Raw genomic sequence first — 20,529 nt, 5'->3', positions numbered from 1 at the left:
CGGTTTGAAAGGACAACTAGAACGTAAAGAAACCAGTTCTAGAACCCTGCCTAACAGCAGATGAACTGCTGAAACTCTCTCCAGGTACTGTCAAGAGGAGCTTGTACCTCAGTTCACATTCCCCTCCTCTCTGAGCACAAACAGGGGCAAGGTCCAGGCACTCTGGCTGGCCTACCACCTCAGTGAGCCCTGAGTCCCTAGCCCACACCAGCCCAAGCCATCCCATCAGGGTGGCTCCAGTGTGATGCCTAACAGGACGTGCCTGCCAGCCCTCACTACAGGTCCAGCTGTCTCGTCAAGGTGACACAAACACAAAGCACCCTAGAACATTCCAGGCCCACCCCACTACGGCTCCAGACAACTTGCTGCACAGTGCCCCAGGCACCCCCAGCCTGCACCCACCTTGGTTCCAGCTGCCTTGCCAGGATACCCCTGCCCACACCCACGTTGGCTTCACCCCCACCAGGGCGCCCCCACATGGAGAGCCTCAGGACCCCTAGCTTGCATCTACTTCAGGTTCAGCTGTACTCCCAGCGTGCCTTCAGTATAGGACCGCCCCAGCCTGTGCCCATTCAGTTTCAGCTGTCCCATCGGAGTGCTCCCTGCAAGGAGACCCCTTAAGTCCCCTGGCTTACCCCCACTTCAGCTCTGTGATGCTAGGGTGCCCTCTGCAAAGACAGCCCCCAGAAACACCCAGCTTGAACCTATTTCAGTTCTGATTATCATACGAGGGTGGCCCCAGCATGGAGTGTGCCAAGACCCACACCCACAAACAGCACAGCTCCAGCCAGCCACCCAAACTCACCAAGCACATTCTACACAGGAACCCATAAACAACATCACTCCCTCTCGTTAAGGAGAAACAGCTGTTCCACCTAATTCATATAAATAGAGGAAGAAATCAAAATGAAATGACAGAAGAATATACTCCAAACAAAAGACCAAGACAAAACCTCACATAAAGAATTAAATGCAATGGAGGCAAGCAATATGCCTGATAAAAAGTTCAAAGTAACAGTAAGGAAGATGCTCACTGCACTGGAGAGAACCACAAATGAACTCAGGGAGAACTTCAAGAAACACATAGAAAACATAAGAAAGAACCAACCAGAGCTGAAGAATACAATAACTGAAAGGAAAAATATATGAGAGGTACTCAACAGATTTAAGGGTGCATAAGAAGGGATCAGTGATCTAGAAAACAGGGAAATGGAAAGCACCAAAGCTGAACAGAAAAAAAAAAGAATTAAAAAATGAGGATAGATTAAGGGAACTCTTAGATAACATCAAGCAAAGAAACATTCTCTTTATAAAGGTCCCATAAGGAGAAAACAGAGAGAAAGGGGCAGAAAACTTATTTCAGGAAGTAATAGCTGAAAACTTCCTTAGCTTGGGAAGGAAACAGATGTCCAGGTTCGGAAAGCCCAGAAAGCTCCAAACAAGATGAACCCAAGGAGGTCCGTATCATGAGACATAGTTAAAATACCAAAGATGAAAGATAAAGACGGAATTTTAAAAGCAGCAAAAGCAGCAACTAGTTATATGCAAAGGAAACCTTATAAGGCTACTATCAGCTGATTTTTCAGCAGAAACGTGCAAGCCACAAAGGAGTGGGAAAATACTACAACCATATACACTATACCCAGCAAGATTATTCAGAATTGAAGGACAGAGCAAGAGTTTCCCAAACAAAAGTTAAAAGAGTTCTTCACCACTTACACCGGCCTTACAAGAAATATCAGAGACTGCTGTAAGTGAAAAAGGCCATAAAAGAACAAAATTATGAAAGGAAAAGGACTCACAAAATAAAAAGATGCAAAACATAATAACATATATTTAAAGCGTGGAGGAGGTAAATAAAAATGACGTTTTTTTAGACTATGTTCAAAGGTGAGTGACCACCAAATTAATATACACTGCTATATACTCTGGATGTTACAAATGAACCTCGTGGTAAGAGACACACAAAAGAAATCCAATGATGACACTAAAGAAAACCGTTAATCACAAAAAAGAGAGCAAGAGAAGAAAGGAAAAGAGAACTACAAAAACAACCAGAAGGGAATTGACAAAATGGAAATAAGTACATACCTATTAATAATTACTTTAAATTTTAATGGTCTGAGTGCACCATTCAAAAAACAAAGGGTGACAGAATGGTTAAGAAAATAGAACCCATTTATATGCTGCCTACAAGAAACTCACTTCAGCCCTAAACACACACACAATGAAACAGAAGGGACAGAAAAAGCTATTCGATGGGAACAAAAGTGGAAAGAAAAAAGCCACGCAGCAATGCTTGTATCAGACAAAAGAGATTTTAAAACAAAGACGATTACAAGAGACAAAGAAAGGCACTACATAATAATAAAGAAATCAATCCGACAAGAAGATCCACAACTGTATTTAGTACCTAAAGCTGGAGCACCTAAAGACATAAGCAATTATTAACAAACATAAAGGGAGAAACTGCAAGTAATACAAGAACAATAGGTGGCTTTAATACCCCCTTTACCTCTCTGGATAGATTGTCCAGGTACGAAATAAAGGAAGAGTGTAATCAAATGACACATCCAACCAAACGGACTTAACGGACACGTCAAGTATATCCTGTGCAGCAACAAAGGAATACATGCTTTTCAAGTGCACATGAACACTTTTCAGGGAAGATCACGTCAGGCCATGAAACAAGTTGCAATAAACTTAAGATTGAAATCATATCAATCCTTCCCAACCAAAACAGTAATAAAAATATAAATCAATTACAAGAGAAAAACTGGAAAAAAAAAAACGTGTGAAGGCTGAACAACATGGTAGTGAAAAACCATGAGGTCAATGAAGAACTCAAATGAAAATGAAAACACAACAGTCCAAAATCTTTGTGATACAGCGAAAGCAGTAATAAGAGGAAAATTCACAGCAACACAGGCCTATCTCAAGAAAGAACAATCTCAAACAATCTAACCTTACACGTAAAGGAACTGGGGAAAAACAACAACAACAAAACCCCAAAGTTAGTAGAAAGAAAGAAATGACAAACATTAGAGCAGAAATAAATGAGACTATAAAAACAATAAAGAAGATCAATGAAACCAAGAGCTCATTCTTTGCAAAGAAACAAAATTAATAAACCTTTAGCCAGACTCATTGAGAAAAAAAGGAGGACAAAATCAGAAACAGAAGTAACTGAAACCACAGAAGTAACCAATACCACAGAAATAACAAAGGACTAGGAGTCTGTTACAAAAAAATTGTATTGCAGGGGCATGGCTCAGTCAGTTAAGCATCTCAGGTCACGATCCCACCTCAGGCTCCCTGCTCAGTCCCTCCCCATTTGTACGCTCTGTCTTTTGCTCGCTCTCACTCTCTCAAATAAATGAAATTTAAAATACATATATGCCAACAACTTTGACAACTTAAAAGAAATGAATAAATAAATCATTAGAAACATACAACCTTCCAAAACAAAATCAGGAGGAAACAGAAAAGCCAAACAGACCAATTAATTACCAGTAACACAATTGAACCAATAATCAAAACAGTCCCAACAAACAAAAGTCTAGGACTTTTGAAGCCAAATGGCTTCACAGGTGAATTCTACCCAACACTTAAAGAAAAGTTCATATCTATTCCTCTCCAACTATTCCAAAAAACAGAAGAGGAAGGAAAATTTCCAAATACATTCGACAATGCAAGTTATTAGCCCAATTCCAAAACAAGACAAAGACACTATAAAAAAAGCTGCAGGCCACTGTCTCTGATGAACACAGATGCAAAAATCCTCAACAAAACATTAGCAAACCAAATTCACCAATACACTGAAAACTATCAGTCCCCACAACCAAGTGGGATTTATTCCAGGGATGCAAAGTTGGTTCAATACTCACAATCAATCAAGGAGATACACCACATTAACAAAATGAAGGACGAAGTCCTAAGATCATCTCAATAGATTCAGAACATGCATCTGACAAAAACCAATATCCGTTCATGGATACAAACTCAACAAAGTGGGTTTAGAGGGAACGTACCTCACATAATAAAGGCCATGTATGACAAACCCACAGCTAACACCATACTCAATGGTGAAAAACTGAGAGCTTTTCCTCTAAGACTGAACAGGGCAAGAATGTCAAATCTTGTCACTTTTATTCAATATAACATAGGAAGTCCCAACAGTAGTAATCAGACAAGAAATAAAAGGCATCCAAAATGGTAAGAGAGAGGTAAAACCATCACTGTCAGTGCATGACAGAATAATGTATATAGAAACTCCTAAAAGACTACCAAAAAATTATTAGAATGCATGCATTCAGTGAAGTTGGAGGATACAAAACTAACATACAAAAATCTCTTACATTTCTATACACTAATAATGAAGTAGGAGAAAGGCAAGTTAAGAAAACCATCCCGTTTTACAGTTGTACCAGAAAGAATAAAATCCCTAGGAACAAATTTAATCCAAATGGTAAAAAAAACCTGTACTCTGAAAACTCTAAAACACTGATAAATGGCAGATGACACAAACAAATGGAAAGATATACTGTTAAGATGTCCATTCTACCCAAAGCAATTTACAGATTCAATGCAATCCCTACCAAAATACCAATAGCAATTTTCACAAAACTACAGCAAATAATCCTAAAATTTGTATAGAATCAGAAAAGACCCCAAATAGCTAAAGAATTCTTGAGAAAAAGAACGAAGCTGGAGTTATCACAATCCCAGATTTCAAGCTATAGTACAAAACTATAGTAATAAAAACAGAGTGGTACTGGCACAAAAATAGACACAGTTCAATGGAACAGAACAGAGAGCCCAGAAATAAACCAATGCTTAAAGGGTCAATCTATTACAAAGGTGAAAGGAATATACAATGGGGAAAAGACAATCTCTTCAATAAATGGTGCTGGGAAACATGGACAGCTACACGTAAAAGAATAAAACCAGGGGCGCCTGGGTGGCGCAGTCGTTAAGCGTCTGCCTTCAGCTCAGGGCGTGATCCCAGCATTCTGGGATCGAGCCCCACATCAGGCTCCTCCGCTGGAAGCCTGCTTCTTCCTCTCCCACTCCCCCTGCTTGTGTTCCCTCTCTCGCTGGCTGTTTCTCTCTGTCAAATTAATAAATAAAATCTTTAAAAAAATAAAAAAGAATAAAACCAAACCACTTTCTAACACCATACACAAAATAAACTCAAAATGCATTAAAGACATAAATGTAAGACCTGAAACCATAAAACTAGAAGAGAACATAGGCAGTAATTTCTCTGACATTGGCTATAGCAATATCAATCATTCTATAGATGTCTCCTAAGGCAAGCTGAACAAAAATAAAAATAAATTATTAGGACTACACCAAAATAAAAACCTTTTGTAAAGTGAGGGAAACCATCAACAAAACAAAAACGCAACCTACTGAATGAGAGAAGATATTTGCAAGGACACATCCAATAAAGAGTTAATATCAAACATATATAAAGAACATACACAATGCAACATGCCAAAACACAAATAACCCAAATAAAACAACGGGCAGAGAACCTAAATAGACATTTTTCCAAAGACATACAGATGGCCAACAAACACACGAAAAGATGCTCAACATCACTAATCATCAGGGAAACAAAACCACAATGAAACATCACCACCTTATGACAGGGTCAGAGTGGCTAGTATCAAAAAGACAATAAATAACAAATGTTGCTGAGGAGATGTAGCAAAGGGAATCCTCACGTAAACGTAAATTGGTGCAACCAATCAATGTGGAAAACAGTATGGTGATTCCTCAAAAAACCACAAATAGAAATACCATTATGATCCAGTAATCCCACTACTGGGTAATTACCTAAAAAAAGCAAAAACACTAATTCAAAGAGACAGACGCACACCTATGTTTATTGCATCATTTATTTACAATAGCCAAGCTATGAAAGCAACGTAAGTGATCACTGATAGTTAAATGGATAAAGACGTGGAGTTTACACATACATACATATACACATACACATACATCCCGGAGTATTACTCGGTCATAAAAATGAATGAGATCCTGTTATTTACAACATGGACAGACCCAGAGGATATTACACTGAGTGAAATAAGCATGATAGAGAAAGACAAATACCATATGATTTCACTAATATGTGGAATCTAAAAAGAAAAAAACAAAATAAAGCAAAAACAAGCAAACAAGTAGAAACAGACCCATAAACAGAACAAAGTGGTGGTTACCAGAGGCAGGGAAGTGGGTGGGGGGTCATGGATGAAATGGGTGAAGGGGAGGAGGACATGTAGGATTCCAGTTATAGAATGTATAAATCACAAGAATAAAAGGTACAGCATACTGTAATAGCACTGTATAGCGACAGATGATAGCTACATCCGTGAGCACAGCATAATGTATACAGTTCAATCACTATGTGGTACACCTGAAACTAATGTAACATTGTGTCAACTGTATAGCATTATAAAAAAGAAATCAATAAATTAAGTACAATCTTTTCAACAAAAAGGTTTTGAACCGGATTTTCATGTGGAAAAAAGTGAACTTTTTTTTTTTTATATATATAAAGATTTTTTATTTTTATTTATTTGACAGAGAGCGAGCCAGTGAGAGAGGGAACACAAGCAGGGGGAGTGGGAGAGGAAGAAGCAGGCTCTCAGTGGAGCAGGGAGCCCAATACGGGGCTCGATCCCAGGACTCTGGGATCACACCCTGAGCCTAAGGCAGACGCTTAATGACTGAGCCACCCAGGCGCCCCAAAAGTGAACCTTGATCCTTAACTTATACTATGCATAAAAATTAACTAAAAATACCACCTATCTAAATGTTAAATATCTAGAAACACTGAAAAAAAATTTTCAGAACCTTGGGGTGGTTAAAAATTACTTACAGAGAACATAAGAAACACAAGTTATAAAAAAAAATTTCTCATACATTGGACTTCACCAAAATTAGAAATTTCTGCTCTTCAAAATACATCAAGAAAATGAACAACCAAGTCCTTGACTACAAGAACATACAAGCAATAAACATAACTGATAAAAGACTTCAATCAACAATAAAGAACTCTTAAAATTCAACAGTAAGACCAATAAAAGATGAGCAAAAATTTAAAAATAGTTACTTAAAGAGATACATGGCAAGTAAATATATGAAAAGATTTTTGATGCCACTAGTCATCATAGAAATGCAAATTAAACAATAATCTAGTACTGCACACTTACTTGCAACATTTGTTTAGTAAGTAGAACAAATGTCGGCAAGAATGTGCAGAAGTGAAATCTTAGGGGTGCCTGGGTGGCGCAGTCGTTAAGCGTTTGCCTTCAGCTCAGGGCGTGATCCCGGCGTTATGGGATCGAGCCCCACATTAGGCTCCTCCGCTATGAGCCTGCTTCTTCCTCTCCCACTCCCCCTGCTTGTGTTCCCTCTCTCGCTGGCTGTCTCTATCTCTGTCAAATAAATAAATAAAATCTTTAAAAAAAAAAAAAAAGAAAGAAAAAAAGAACTGAAATCTTAAAATATAAAACGGTACAAACTCTTTGGGAAAATGTCATTTTCTCATTAAGTGGAACACATACATACAACTTGACCCAGCAGTTTTCTTCTTAAATATTTATTCAAAGTAAATCAAAAGAAATTTCAACCCAAAGATGTGTGAGATGTTGACAGCTGCTTTGTTAATAACTTCAAGTGGAATTAATCCAAATATTCCTCAGTGTGTAAATGGACGAAGTGTGGTATTAATCAGATAATGAAATACCACTCATCAATGAAAAGGAATAACCAACGGTATATGCAAAACATGGATAAACATAAAATAACAAGAGTAGTGGAAAATGCCAGACTCAAAAGATTAAACACTGTATAATTCCATTAATATGAAATTATAAAACACACAAAACTATAGTGACAGATCAGTGTTTGGGTTGAAAAAGGGAGTAGGCTTACTTTAAAAGAACTTGAGTGAGCATTCGGGAATATGGAGATGGTCTATATTCTGACGGTGATGGTTACATGTGTGTATATATTTATCAAAATACATTTAGCATAAGTACATACTGTTATATGAAAGTTATACTAGGACACATTTGTTTAATCACAAAAATTTAAGAAACATGTATTCACATTAATTCTTCAGAGGAGCTTACCTTATTGAGTGCAACAATGAAGGGACATTTTTTAGATTTCAGAAGGTTAATAGACTCAATTGTCTGGGGCTCCAACCCATGCATAATATCAACAACTAAAATGGCAATATCACAAAGAGAGCTTCCTCTGTTTCTCAGATTACTGTTGAAAAGAGGAAAAAGATGCATAAATAGAAATCTTGAAATTACTCTTTTACTTAAAGAAACAAATGTTTCTTCGTAAAACCTAAATGAAAAAAACAAAATGAAGCACATGCCTTAGAATTTTAAGTGCCATTAGCCCTTAACTTGCCAAATGCTTATCTGACAAAGTGAACTAACATCAGCTGGAGTAAGTTAGTTCCAGAAATTACTCCAGCATTTCTGCGAACTGTATTGGCCAAGTTTTTGCACTAAGGAATACAGCCAACAGGCAACAGGATAAATTCCACCTATCGTGCGTTTGAGAGGAAAAAGACCAAGTACGTATTAGGACTTGGTCTTTCAAAGTAGAAAAGATCTCTATAAAAAACAAGTATCCAAATAAATTACTACTTACTTATTCAGTAAGGCACAGATGATGACTGGTAGTTACAGGGACTATAGATCTTAAAATACTACCCCAATGTTGACTAATCAGACTTTCTCACTCAATGCACTTTTAGATTTAATGTTTTCTAGCAGTTTGTTTGATGCCAAATAACGCAAGTTGCTCTTACCTGAAAGACTCATGCCCCGGAGTATCAATAATGAGCATTCCTGGAATTCTTACGTTCTCTCTATCGAACTAGAAAAGGTGGGGAAAAGTAGAGAGCTTAAGGAAGCCAACACAATGAAAGTTTCTTTATAAAAACAAGTATTGGGCCATGAAAACTACAGAATATCACCACTTCCTTTTCACCACTGGTTTTACAACAGTCAGGGGATCAACCAGCAAAGCACATAAGCCAATATTTTCATTAATCAAAAGGAGTTTGCAGGGGAAAAAATGAAATGAGAAAACATCCTCTTTGTTAAAGTCATAAAACCACGGTGTACTCTAATTTTGAGCAGATTACCAGTAAGTAACAAATGACAGCAGTCGTCTGAGAGTGATTATCTATAAAAAGGTAACTTGCAAGAAGAGGCTCTGACTACTTGAAAAATGTATCTGGTCCAACTGTAAAGCAATTCTATTCTAAACCTTGAAAAATATCCCAAAGTATGTTTTAAAGCAAATTTACTACACCAACCTAAAATATTAAAGAAAGACTGCTTTATTTAAATAACATCATAAACACTTGACTTTCTGGACAAAAGTTCTTCAATGAATGGGAAAAAATTACAACATGCCTGATATGGACATTCTCTTCTACCCTAAATAGTGGCACTGGCCAACAAATCTCTCTCTCTCACACACACACGATTTTTTTTTACTTGTTTATACTTTTTGTCAATCTTCAAGTGATTTTTCAAAATCTTATCTCCTGATCTAGGTCAAAATGATTCAAAGGTAAAACATATTTGCATTCTGGTGATCTTAAATCAACATCCACTGAGCACCAAAATTATTTCCACTTCAGTGTCTGGAATACAAACAATTATAATTGTCATATAAAAGTTTCAAGTTCTGGCAACTGGTGAAATGAGCTATTATAAAATCCCCAATGACTAACACACAGAAATACCAGATAAATTACAACTTCAAGATAAATTTTAAATTATGAATTTGAAAAACTGTAATTCAAGAAAACTGTCCTAAAATAAAGATTTTAAATTACATACTGAAATGGAACTGGAAAATTTCCACATAACTGGAAAACTGACCCAGAAAAATCAACCCCAAGATGCAGAAGGGCCACATTACTTATGAAAGGATGAAAAACAGCTTATGATCAAACTTGAAAGGCAATATTTTATGTGGGAAGAAAGGAGAGTAACTTTTAAGATATTTAAGGAAAGAAAATGTGAATCAAGGATTTTATATGTAGCCAACTAACTTTCTAGGGTGAAGGCCACAAAGTAGGTAGGCAATATTCAAAAACTCAAAGATTATTATTCCTCTTATTCCTTCCTTAGAAACCAGAAAACAAGCTTCATAAAACACAATCTCAACCCAAAAAACCCCCCCCACAAACTGGAGACAAACTCACAGACCCTTTCTATATACAGAACTAAGACCAAATAAAGAATAAAGGGAGATACTAGCATATAATAATTTATGCTCTGTGTGTCACGTATCAGTTTTGTTACTTCTTAGTTCCAAATTTACCTTTTTTACCTGCTCTGTGTTAACAGAACTAGGGAATTTTTACAAGGCTCAGTTCCAAGACTGGAGCAGAGTATGTATAAGATGAGCCTAAAACATCCTGCTACATCAGACCACAAAGACGCAACCAAAGACTACTAAACCTGAATTAAAAAGACTCAGGAGTCAATTACTGGGCGAAAATGAGACTATCTTACCACCAGAATAAATGAACTAAAACACAGTAAATATGTTTAAATCCGTGCATTTAAGGTAAAACAAAACCAAAGCACTCTTTATAAACATGGACAATGGGCTTGGAATAACAACATTTTGCAACCTCTAACACGTTAAAAGGTAAAGATTATTTTAAAAGTTCCTCCTGAGTAGAAGAGTGTCTCGATTGCAAAGGGACCTAATACAGGTCTCCTGAGGTAAGGGCCAAGGTTCTATCTCCTAATATAGGTGACACAAAAGTGTTTGCTTTATAATGATTCATTAAACTTTACCTTAATCTTATGTGATTTTATTTATTTTGAATAAACTGAATATCTCCAAAGTAGAAAATATTAGGGTGATAAAGAAAACACCATCAACATGATAGAAGAAAAAGAGGCTGGAGGAGGAAACAGTTTTTCAACATGGAATTCTACAGTAAAAGTGTTAAAACACGCAGGGGAACGATATACTCTAACTTCAAAATAGTAATTGCCTTCAGGAGCAAGAGGAAAGGAAATGAAAAATGAGGGATCCTATAACATCTAATATTTTCTTTAAAAAAAAAAATCTGAAGTAAAATAGAACTAAGTGGCACAAGTGTTGATTACGAATAGTGAGCATGTTGATCTTTATACTACTCTTTTCTGTATCTGAAATAATTTATACCTTAATTTTTGTCAGAGATTAAAACACACCAACTACAGTGTACTTACATTTTTAATCATCTTAGTCTGTTCGTTAATAGCTTCCAAGGGAACATTGGTGGCCCCAATCTGTTGCGTAATGCCACCTGCTTCACCATCTTGTACATGTGTGTGACGAAGCTAGGATGAGACAGCAGATTCAGATTTGTATTTCAAAATATAAAAAGAAGCAAAAGCAATAAGAAAGTAGCAACCTATTTAATGTAACAGAACTGATTATCTGTGCTATGGTTTCTATTAGCTTTTTATAAGGTATCATTCACTTACTTAAAAAGTTTAATCAATGCTAACAATATTTTCTTACTTTATCTAGAATTTTTGTCTTCCCTGTGTCCACATGTCCAAGTACACAAATAACAGGAGCTCTTAGCTTTTCTGTATTTACATTTTTACTATGTTCGAGTCGCCGTTTCTAGGAATAAAAAAAAAAAAAAAAATCACAAAATTATTATTTCAAACCCTATCACTATTGTTCTTCAAATTACGTTGCCTTAGCAAGAGAATGCCACAATCTTCATCCAAGTTCTTTGTTAACTACATGGAAGTGCATTTTACAACAAACCTTTACGTAACGGTACCCTCGGACAAAGAGAAACCTGTTAAAATAAATTTCAGGACAACCCTGTTAAATATCAGTAAAAAGTGTGTGAAGTTTTGGCTTCAACTTTCTGAACACTTTTGTACATTGCTTATTTAATAGAATACAAGTGATCTTGTATTCCATCCAGTACACATACAGTACATCCTCTAGCTTATGTGGGGTTTATATAAAAGGAGATATACTCCTGCATTCAAACAATCTCATTAGAACTTCAAAACTATAGCATATTTTAAAGCAATTTATTTTTAAACTTTATCCAGTGTACAAACACTATAAAACCTTTCAGTTGAGAGACGGTTTATTTAATCTCCAGCCTAAGACGTCCAATGACATTTCCTACCTTAATACCACTCATTAGGCATGAGAACCACGTCCTTGCATCAAAATGCATTTCTCTTGTAGCATTTACCTAGACACTTCAGCTTTCTAAGAACCAAACAAAAACACACATGCCAGCAGCTCTTTGAAATGCCAACTTTTCAAGTACAGTAAAGCTGGCATTCAAATGAGAGAAGACTTTCATCAAAATTCTGAAGTAATTTACAAAACCATTTTTGTAAAAATTCCATCTAAAAACCATTTTTGTAAAAATTCTTTACTTTCATTTCTACCACTAGACACTGGATCTTTCTATAGAAAATGGAATGAAAAAACATTTTGGAATGTCAAGTCAGATGTGAGTATTTACTAACAAGGAGTAGTACACAAGAGCTTTATACCCAAACGCAAACATCACGACCTTAGTTAGGATTTGATATGGTTGAAAATTGCCTTTTTCTCCCACACTTGCTGTAGCATTAAAATTTTATGAAGGGCAATGCAGTACAGACTTTAACTCAAATTCTATCTGTAAGTATTTGTCCTGAAGCAGTGACATAAGCATAGAGAAATGCATGTGTACAACAGTGTTTGCTCATTGCCGTATTGTCTGTAACACCAAAAATTAGTAACGACTTAATCATCTGTAGCTGGAGATTTCTTAATATTTCCTCAATCCCAGGGCTGAAATCTATCTGGTTGCATAGAATCACTTAGACCCCTATCCACAATGGAGACTCTTACTCAGGACGTCTGGTACGGATTTTAGAAAATTATAAGTGGCAAGGTTTTGGAACCATGAAATGTGTTATGGACTTAACTGAATCTCTCCCAAATTCATACACTGAATCTCTAACTCCCAATGTGATTGTATTTGGAGATAGGGCCTTTAAGGAGGTAATTAAAGTTAAATGGGTAGGGCCCTACTTCAATCAGACAGATGACCTTACAAGAGGAGAAATAAGAAAAATCTTTCTCTGGGCATGCACAGAGTAAAGGCCATACGAAGACTCAGTGAGAAGGCAGCCATCTGCAAACCACGAAGTGAGCTCTCCCCAGGAAACAACCCCGCTGACCCTTTCATCTTGAACTTTTAGCCTCAAGAACTATCAGAAAATAAATCTCTATTGTTTAAGGCACCCAGTGTGAGGAGATCAAATAGAAAACCTTTCACTAGTTTGACCAAGGGAAAAAAAAAAAAAGACACAGATCACCAAAATCAGAATCAAAAGAAGAGATGCCACTACTAACCTTACAGAAACTTAAAGGACTCTAAAAGGATACCATAAGCAACTTCATGCTCACAACTTAGATGAAACACAACAGTTAGACAAAAATTACTGAGAATGACTCAAGATGAAAAGAAAATTGGACAGAAATAACAATATAACGAGTAAAGAAACTGAATTAGAAATTGGTACACCTTTGAAAGACAAAACCTTGGTTAGTAAATTTTGCGAAACACTTAAGACAGGAAAAACAATCTTTCACAAACTCTTGCAGAAAAAAGAGGGGGAAGGAACACTTCGTGACTAATCCTAGGAAGCTAATTTTAAAATGGCACCAAAACGAGACAAACAAATCGTAAGGAAGTTACTGATCAATATCCCTCATGGGTATAGATCACAAAAACCTCAACAAAATATTACAAACCAAATCTAGTAACATATAAAGAGGATTAATCCAGGATCAAGTGGGATTTATTCCAGGAATGCAAGGTTGAGCTTAACATCTGAATACCAATATAATACATCATATATTAATACAAAAAAAGAAAAAAGAATCTCAATACACACAGAAAAGGCACCCATCTCTATTCATGATATGAACTTTCAACAAATTAGGAAAAGAAGGGAAGTTCCTCAAACTGATAAAGGGCATTACCATTAACATCATAGTTAACGCTGAAAATCTGAATGTTTTTCCCACAACGACTGATAACAAGGCAAGTATGTCTGCTCTTACCACTTCTATCCACTAATGTACTGTTCTAGCCAGAGACATCAGGCAAAAAAAAAGAAATAAGCAGCAGGGAGATTGGAAAGCAAGAATTAAAACTGTCTTTGATAGAGAACATGACACAGATTACAGGAAACTCTAAGGAATCCATAAAAAATTAGAATAAAAAATATTTCGATATCATTACAGGATATGAGAGCTATAAAACTCAACTGTATTTCGTTATAGTAGAAATGAAAAAAATTTTAAAAACCCATTTTCAATAGCATCAAAAACAATAAAACACCTAGTAATAAATTTAACAAAAGAATTACAAATCTTAAACTGTGAAAACTACGACACTCCACTGGAAGAAACTGTAAAAGATCCAAATGAATGGAGAACCAGCCTATTTCCATAGATTGGAAGATTCAATATTATTAAAATAGATGATAATTCTCCCTAAAATTGATCTATAGATTCAAAACAACCTCTATCTAAATCTGAGCAAGTTTTTTCCAAAAACTGACAAAGTGACCATAAAATTTATATGGAAAAGCAAGTGACCTAGAATAGCCAAAGCAAACTTGAAAAGGAATTACAACACTGTAAGACTCATATTTCCCTACCTCAAAGCCTAGTATTAAAGCTATAGGAATCAAGACAGTGTGATACTGGCATAAGAACAGATAATACAGATAATGAAATTGAGCTGAAAGTCCAAAAATAAATCCTAGCAATTCAATGAGAAAAGGATAGCTTTTTCAACCAATGATGCTAGTTAAATTAATAAAAAATGAGTTTAGTCTCTGACCCATCATACACAAAAATTACCTTAAAACAGATCAGAGATAGAGCTAAAGATACAAGAAACTAAATGCAGAAATTAAAAAAAGAAAGGACAAAATATTCATGACCTTGGGTCAATGATTTAATACAACTCTAGAAGTGTGCTCTACAAAAGCAAGTTCCGATAAAATGGATGTTAACAAACTTAGAAAGTCATTCACTTCAAAAGAAACCTAAAAAGGTGAAAAGAACTCTTAAAACTCAATAAAAAGACAAGTTACAGGGGCGCCTGAGTGGCACAGCGGTTAAGCATCTGCCTTCGGCCCAGGGTGTGATCCCGGCATTCTGGGATCGAGTCCCACATCGGGCTCCTCCACTAGGAGCCTGCTTCTTCCTCTCCCACTCCCCTGCTGTGTTCCCTCTCTCACTGGCTGTCTCTATCTCTGTCAAATAAGTAAATAAAAAATCTTAAAAAAAAAAAAAAAAAAGACAAGTTACAAAATTTAAAAATGGACAAAAATTTGAATAGATGATGTTTCACCAATGAAGATACAGAATGGCCAGAAAGCACATTGAGAAATGCTCAACATTACAGAAATGCAAATTAAAATCACAATAAGATATGCTATTTCATATCCACTAGAATGACTATAATTGAAAAGACAGATGTTAAGTATTAGTAAGGATGCAGAGAAACTACTAGAACCCTCAAATGGTAGGAATCTATAATTGTGCAGCCACTCTAGAAAATAGTTTAGGAGTTTCTGAAAAAGTTAAACACAAATTTACCACATAATCCAGCAATCTCACTCTTAGGAATATATCCAAAAAAAATGAAAACACATTTCCATACAAAGGCTTATATGCAAATATATGTAGTAGTACCATTTATAGTAGCCAAAAACTAGAAACAACTCGAATGTCTCTAACTACTGAAGACATAATAAAATATGGTATACTTACACAACACTATCTGGAAATAAAAATGAACAAAATTCTGATACAGCTACCACACAGAGTTAAGTGAAATAAGCTAGACATAAAAGACCACATATTAGATGATTAAATTACAGCAGTCCCCTCCTTATCCAGGGGGTAATACATTCCAAGACCCTCAGTGGATGCCTTAAACTGCAGATAGTACCAAATACTATATATACCACGCTTTCTCCTATATGTATCTAAGATAAAGTTAAATTTAGGGGTGCCTGGGTGGCTTAGTCAGTTAAGCGTCCGACTCTTGATTTCGGCTCGGGTTCTGATCTCAGGGTTATGAGATCAAGCCGTACATTGGGCTCCATACTGGGCATGGAACCTGCTTAAGATTCTCTCTCCCACTCTCCCTCTGCCCACATCCCTAAAAAAAAAAAAAAAAAAAGTTAAATTGATAATCTAACAATAACTAGTAATAGAACAATGATAAGAATATACTGCAAAAAAGTTAAGTGAATGTGATCTCAAAGTACCCTCTTGTACTATACTCACGACCCTCTTCTTGGGATGATGTGAGATTATAAAATGCCTATGTAAAGAGATAAAGTGAGGTGAATAACACAGTGTTGGGCTACTATTGACCTTGTGACAATACAAGAGAAGAAGGATCATCACCTTCTAGACTGCAGTTGACCATAGGTAACTGAAACCATGGAAAGCAAAACTGTGGATGGGGGGACTGGGAACTGCTGTATATGTGGGGCTAGGAATAGGGAATGACTATAACTGGTACAAGAAACCTTTGTAGGGTGATGAAAATATTTTAAAGTTGACTTGTGATAACGGATGCACAACTCTACAAAAATTTACAAAATGTCACTCAATTGTATACTTAGATCGGATCAATTCTTTAGTATGTAAATCACATCTCAACAAAGCTGCTTAACAATTTGCTGGATGAAGAAGTCCACAGCATATTGTTCTGTGAAAAAAAAAGAATAAAGAGGGAAAAATGGGTGGCTCAGTTGGTTAAACGTCTGCCTTCAGCTCAGGTCATGATCCCAGGGTCCTGGGACTGAGTCCCATATTGAGCTCTTTGCTCAATGGGGAGCCTGCTTCTCCCTCTGCTTGTTGCTCTCTCTCTCTCTGACAAATAAATAAATAAAATCCTTAAAAAAAAATGTTTATCTACAAAATTTATTATCTTAGTTTTAATTAAACATTTTTAAAAACTTGAAGCTCATGTACAGAACTATGCACAAGTCTGGGAAGTAAGATAATGGGGAAACTTCTCTCTGCTTTATACCCATTATTTTTAAATCATCAAATACATTACAAACTGTCTCTCACATGTGCGTATAGAGCAAGGGAATTGGCTTGAGTAGGTGCTGTGGGAAGCAGGGAGGGGAATGCCACTGGTATCTAGTGGGTGGAGGTCAGGGATGCTGCTTAACATCCTAAATGAAAAGGACTGTCCCCCCACAACAGAATTATACGGCCTAAAGATGTTAATACTGGCAGAGGTTAGAAATCCCAACTTACAACAACAGACTTTCTCAGCCCTTTAGAAATTCAGAAAGCGTATCTCTTAATAGACTTTACAGAAGGATAAGATAAACATTGATACACAGGTTATTTAAAAAAATGAATAAAAAAACTGAAAAATTAGAATTAGAAAATATTTTTTAAAAAAGGAAAGCTAAAATCATTTTTAGCTTTAAAATACTTTAACATCCTAAGCAACTAGTTTTTAGTATATTATTTATGCTAAGCTGACATAATTAAAGAAAACTCAAGTCTACTGCATTAAGGAGGAAAAATATAGTAAGCCTGCTAGGTATGTACACTTTGCTAAACAGAATGATGCCTCATTAACCCACCGGATTTCAATAACTAAAGTCATCAGACGCCTCACGGTGACTAACCTAAAATACACAAGGCAAACACTAGTTTAACTAGTGTTTATGACTACAGGGTATATGCTCAGAGTATCTCTGCATACCCTTAAACCATCACTTAAAGAGCACATCAAAATTTGGGGAAAAAAAAAAAACAAAAACAATGAAACAGTATACCATTCTGACTTAGGTGAGGGAGTAAGGTCCTTAGGTTAGATCAAGGTCAAAGACCCAAAGTCCAACCCAAGGTCATGAATTATTTTGTGCTGGTTTTTTTTCCCCCTAAATTTATACCTTTAGCTTCCTCTATCTTTACCTCTATTTCTGATCTAAGACAACTTTTATATATGAATTGGGGTCAGAAACTAAACTCATTTTTTATTTAATTAGCACCACTGGTTGAAAAAGCTATCCTTTTCCCACTGAATTGCTTTGGGATATCTGACAAAACAATAGTCAGAAATATAAGGATTTTTGGGCTTTCAGTTCTGTTTCATCATCTGTATTATCTGTTCTTAAACCAGTACCACACTGTCTTTAGTTCAGAGTACAGTTCTAATGATCCCAGATGAGAAGTGGGGGGGGGAGGAGTAAAGAGAAAGGGGAAAATAAATACCTCAATCCTCCGTTTGGCTTTGTCATAAGCCCTTTCTTCTTTAGTTCGATCATCATCAGAGTCGTATTCAGATTCTGAACTCATCTCTTTACTTGGTTTTTTATCTAACATTTTCCCCGCATCCTTCTCATCTGACACTTTTTCATCTTCTTCATCACCTTCACTGCCTTCACTTTCTCCTTCCTCTTCCTCTTCCTCTTCACTCTCATCTTCTTCACTCTCTTCCTCCTCCTCCTCCTCCTCCTCCTCAGGGTTTTCTTTTACTTCTATATGCACCGTGTTTTCTTCTTTCAGGAAAAAGATTTGAAAGTTAAAAATGGAGATTTCCATCAACATTATGGAGACCTTAAAGGGAAAATACTACCAGGGGTGCACTCAGTATGGTAGTAACATTATAAAACATCGTGAATGCTAAATTGTTTTCATGCATCCTAAATGCAAAGCGTTGGTCACATATTTGCTACAATGAAGATTGCCATTTAACCGTAAAAACTTAATATGTTACTGAACCAGACTACAAGACAGAACAAGAACCCAGGGAGGGGAATACAACATTTAGAATTTCTTTCCTTTGGGATTATTTGCCAATTCTGCACTTGATCTTAGCCAAAAGACCAAGAAGCAGTGGTCCTTTGCTGATTCTGGAGAAGGCAGCTTAAAGGCTAAGCAATGCTTAGGGGTCCAGGCACTGGGTCTATTAAGGATTCAAGGGGGCAAGATGGGCAGACATTGGGTATTACTCTTATTATGGAATGAAATCCCAAAGAACACCAGCAGTTAGAATGAATAGGAAATAAACAGGACTTCCCCATTACTGGCCAATCACCTCCAGACTCTATCAATTCTAAATCTAGAATAAGATGATTCCATATTGCTAGTTCATTCAGACTCCTGGTGGGTGTACACATAAGTTCTCTCCGGAGAAAGAAACACACCAACCTGATGTCAAATTATTCCTAAGTTTTACAAGTATAATATCTAGCACAATATATGAAAATAACAAGCCATGTGAAAAAACAATGCACAAGATGGAAGACAGAAAGCCCCCAAATTGAGGGGTGCCTGGCTGGCTCAGTTGGTTGATCATTCAACAGTTGGTTTTGGCTCAGGTCATGATCTTAGGGTCATGAGATTGAGCCCCAAATCGGACTCTGAGCTTAGGGGCAGTGTGCTTGAGATTCTCTCTCTGCCCCTCCCCCATCCCTTATACTCTCTAAAATAAATAAATCCAATAAAAATTTGAAAAATGACTGTTTCTAACATCTAGGGAGCAAAAGATTAAAAAGTTTAGAAAGTAAAAACCTATAAAAATAGTTAAATGGAGTATCTAAAATTAGAACATACCAGAGACAAAACTAAGAACCCAAAAGATGGGTTTAACAGGCAAGTAGCAGCAGCTGAAGAGAAAATTAGTGAACCGGAAGACAGATCAGAAGAAACACTCTAGAATGAACCATGTAGACTCAATTAGGTAGAAAGCATAAAAAGAAATGATACACTGATATAATAAGAAGGCATATCATAGGCATAACTAGAATCCCCGAAGAGAAATAACGGCTCATAACACTGCAAAATCAATAAAAACATAAAACCATATATTGATAAAGCTCTATAGGCAGAATTAATAAAAGAAAATTGACCCTGGTCACATCTTACTAAAACTGCTGAAAACCAAAGGCACATGAAAACTTTAGGTTGATATCTGACTTCTCAACAGAAACAATGAAAGCTAACACAAGGGAATAATATCTTCAAAATGTTAACAGAATTTCAACAAAGAATTCTTCACTCAGTAAATATAGCCTTCAAGAATAAAGAGATAAAGGGATTTTTAGAAGAGCAAAAATGGAATGCCTCACTAACAGATTCATACTAAAGGAAATTCTAAAAGGTATTCTTCAGGCAAGAAGAAATGATCTCAAATGGAATATCAGAGATGCAAAAAGAAATGAAATATAACAAAGAGCTGACAATATGAGTAAACTTGAGCTATGATGGGATTTAAAAAAGAGAATTAAACGGGAATAATGAACCGAGGACTGGATAAATTTGCTCATGTATTCTATGGTCTTTGCGTTGTCTGAAACAAGGATAACATTATACAGTGATAGTTCAAAGATCCATGTTAAAGTCTCTGGAGTAATGACTAAAAATAAG

The 20,529-nt window shown here is 36.2% G+C and overlaps 1 protein-coding gene across 2 annotated transcripts in view; it reads right to left on the bottom strand.

Moving 5' to 3' along the window:
• Window positions 1–20,529, bottom strand: part of EIF5B (eukaryotic translation initiation factor 5B) — an 86,040-nt gene that overhangs the window by 14,324 nt on the left and 51,187 nt on the right. The window contains exons 10-14 of one of the 2 annotated variants that reach the window (XM_040623573.1): window positions 18,373–18,659; window positions 11,584–11,691; window positions 11,289–11,399; window positions 8,849–8,916; window positions 8,151–8,292 (exon numbers count right to left, since the gene is read on the bottom strand). In XM_040623573.1, the coding sequence (XP_040479507.1) occupies window positions 8,151–8,292; window positions 8,849–8,916; window positions 11,289–11,399; window positions 11,584–11,691; window positions 18,373–18,659 (716 nt within the window). The remainder of the gene's footprint in view (window positions 1–8,150; window positions 8,293–8,848; window positions 8,917–11,288; window positions 11,400–11,583; window positions 11,692–18,372; window positions 18,660–20,529) is intronic. The other variant, XM_040623574.1, reaches the window with a different exon arrangement.

The sequence above is a fragment of the Ursus maritimus genome, unplaced genomic scaffold (assembly GCF_017311325.1).
Source record: "Ursus maritimus isolate PB19 unplaced genomic scaffold, ASM1731132v1 scaffold_6, whole genome shotgun sequence".
NCBI classification, from domain to species: Eukaryota; Metazoa; Chordata; class Mammalia; order Carnivora; family Ursidae; genus Ursus; species Ursus maritimus.
This window is presented reverse-complemented; position numbering and strand designations above follow the sequence as displayed.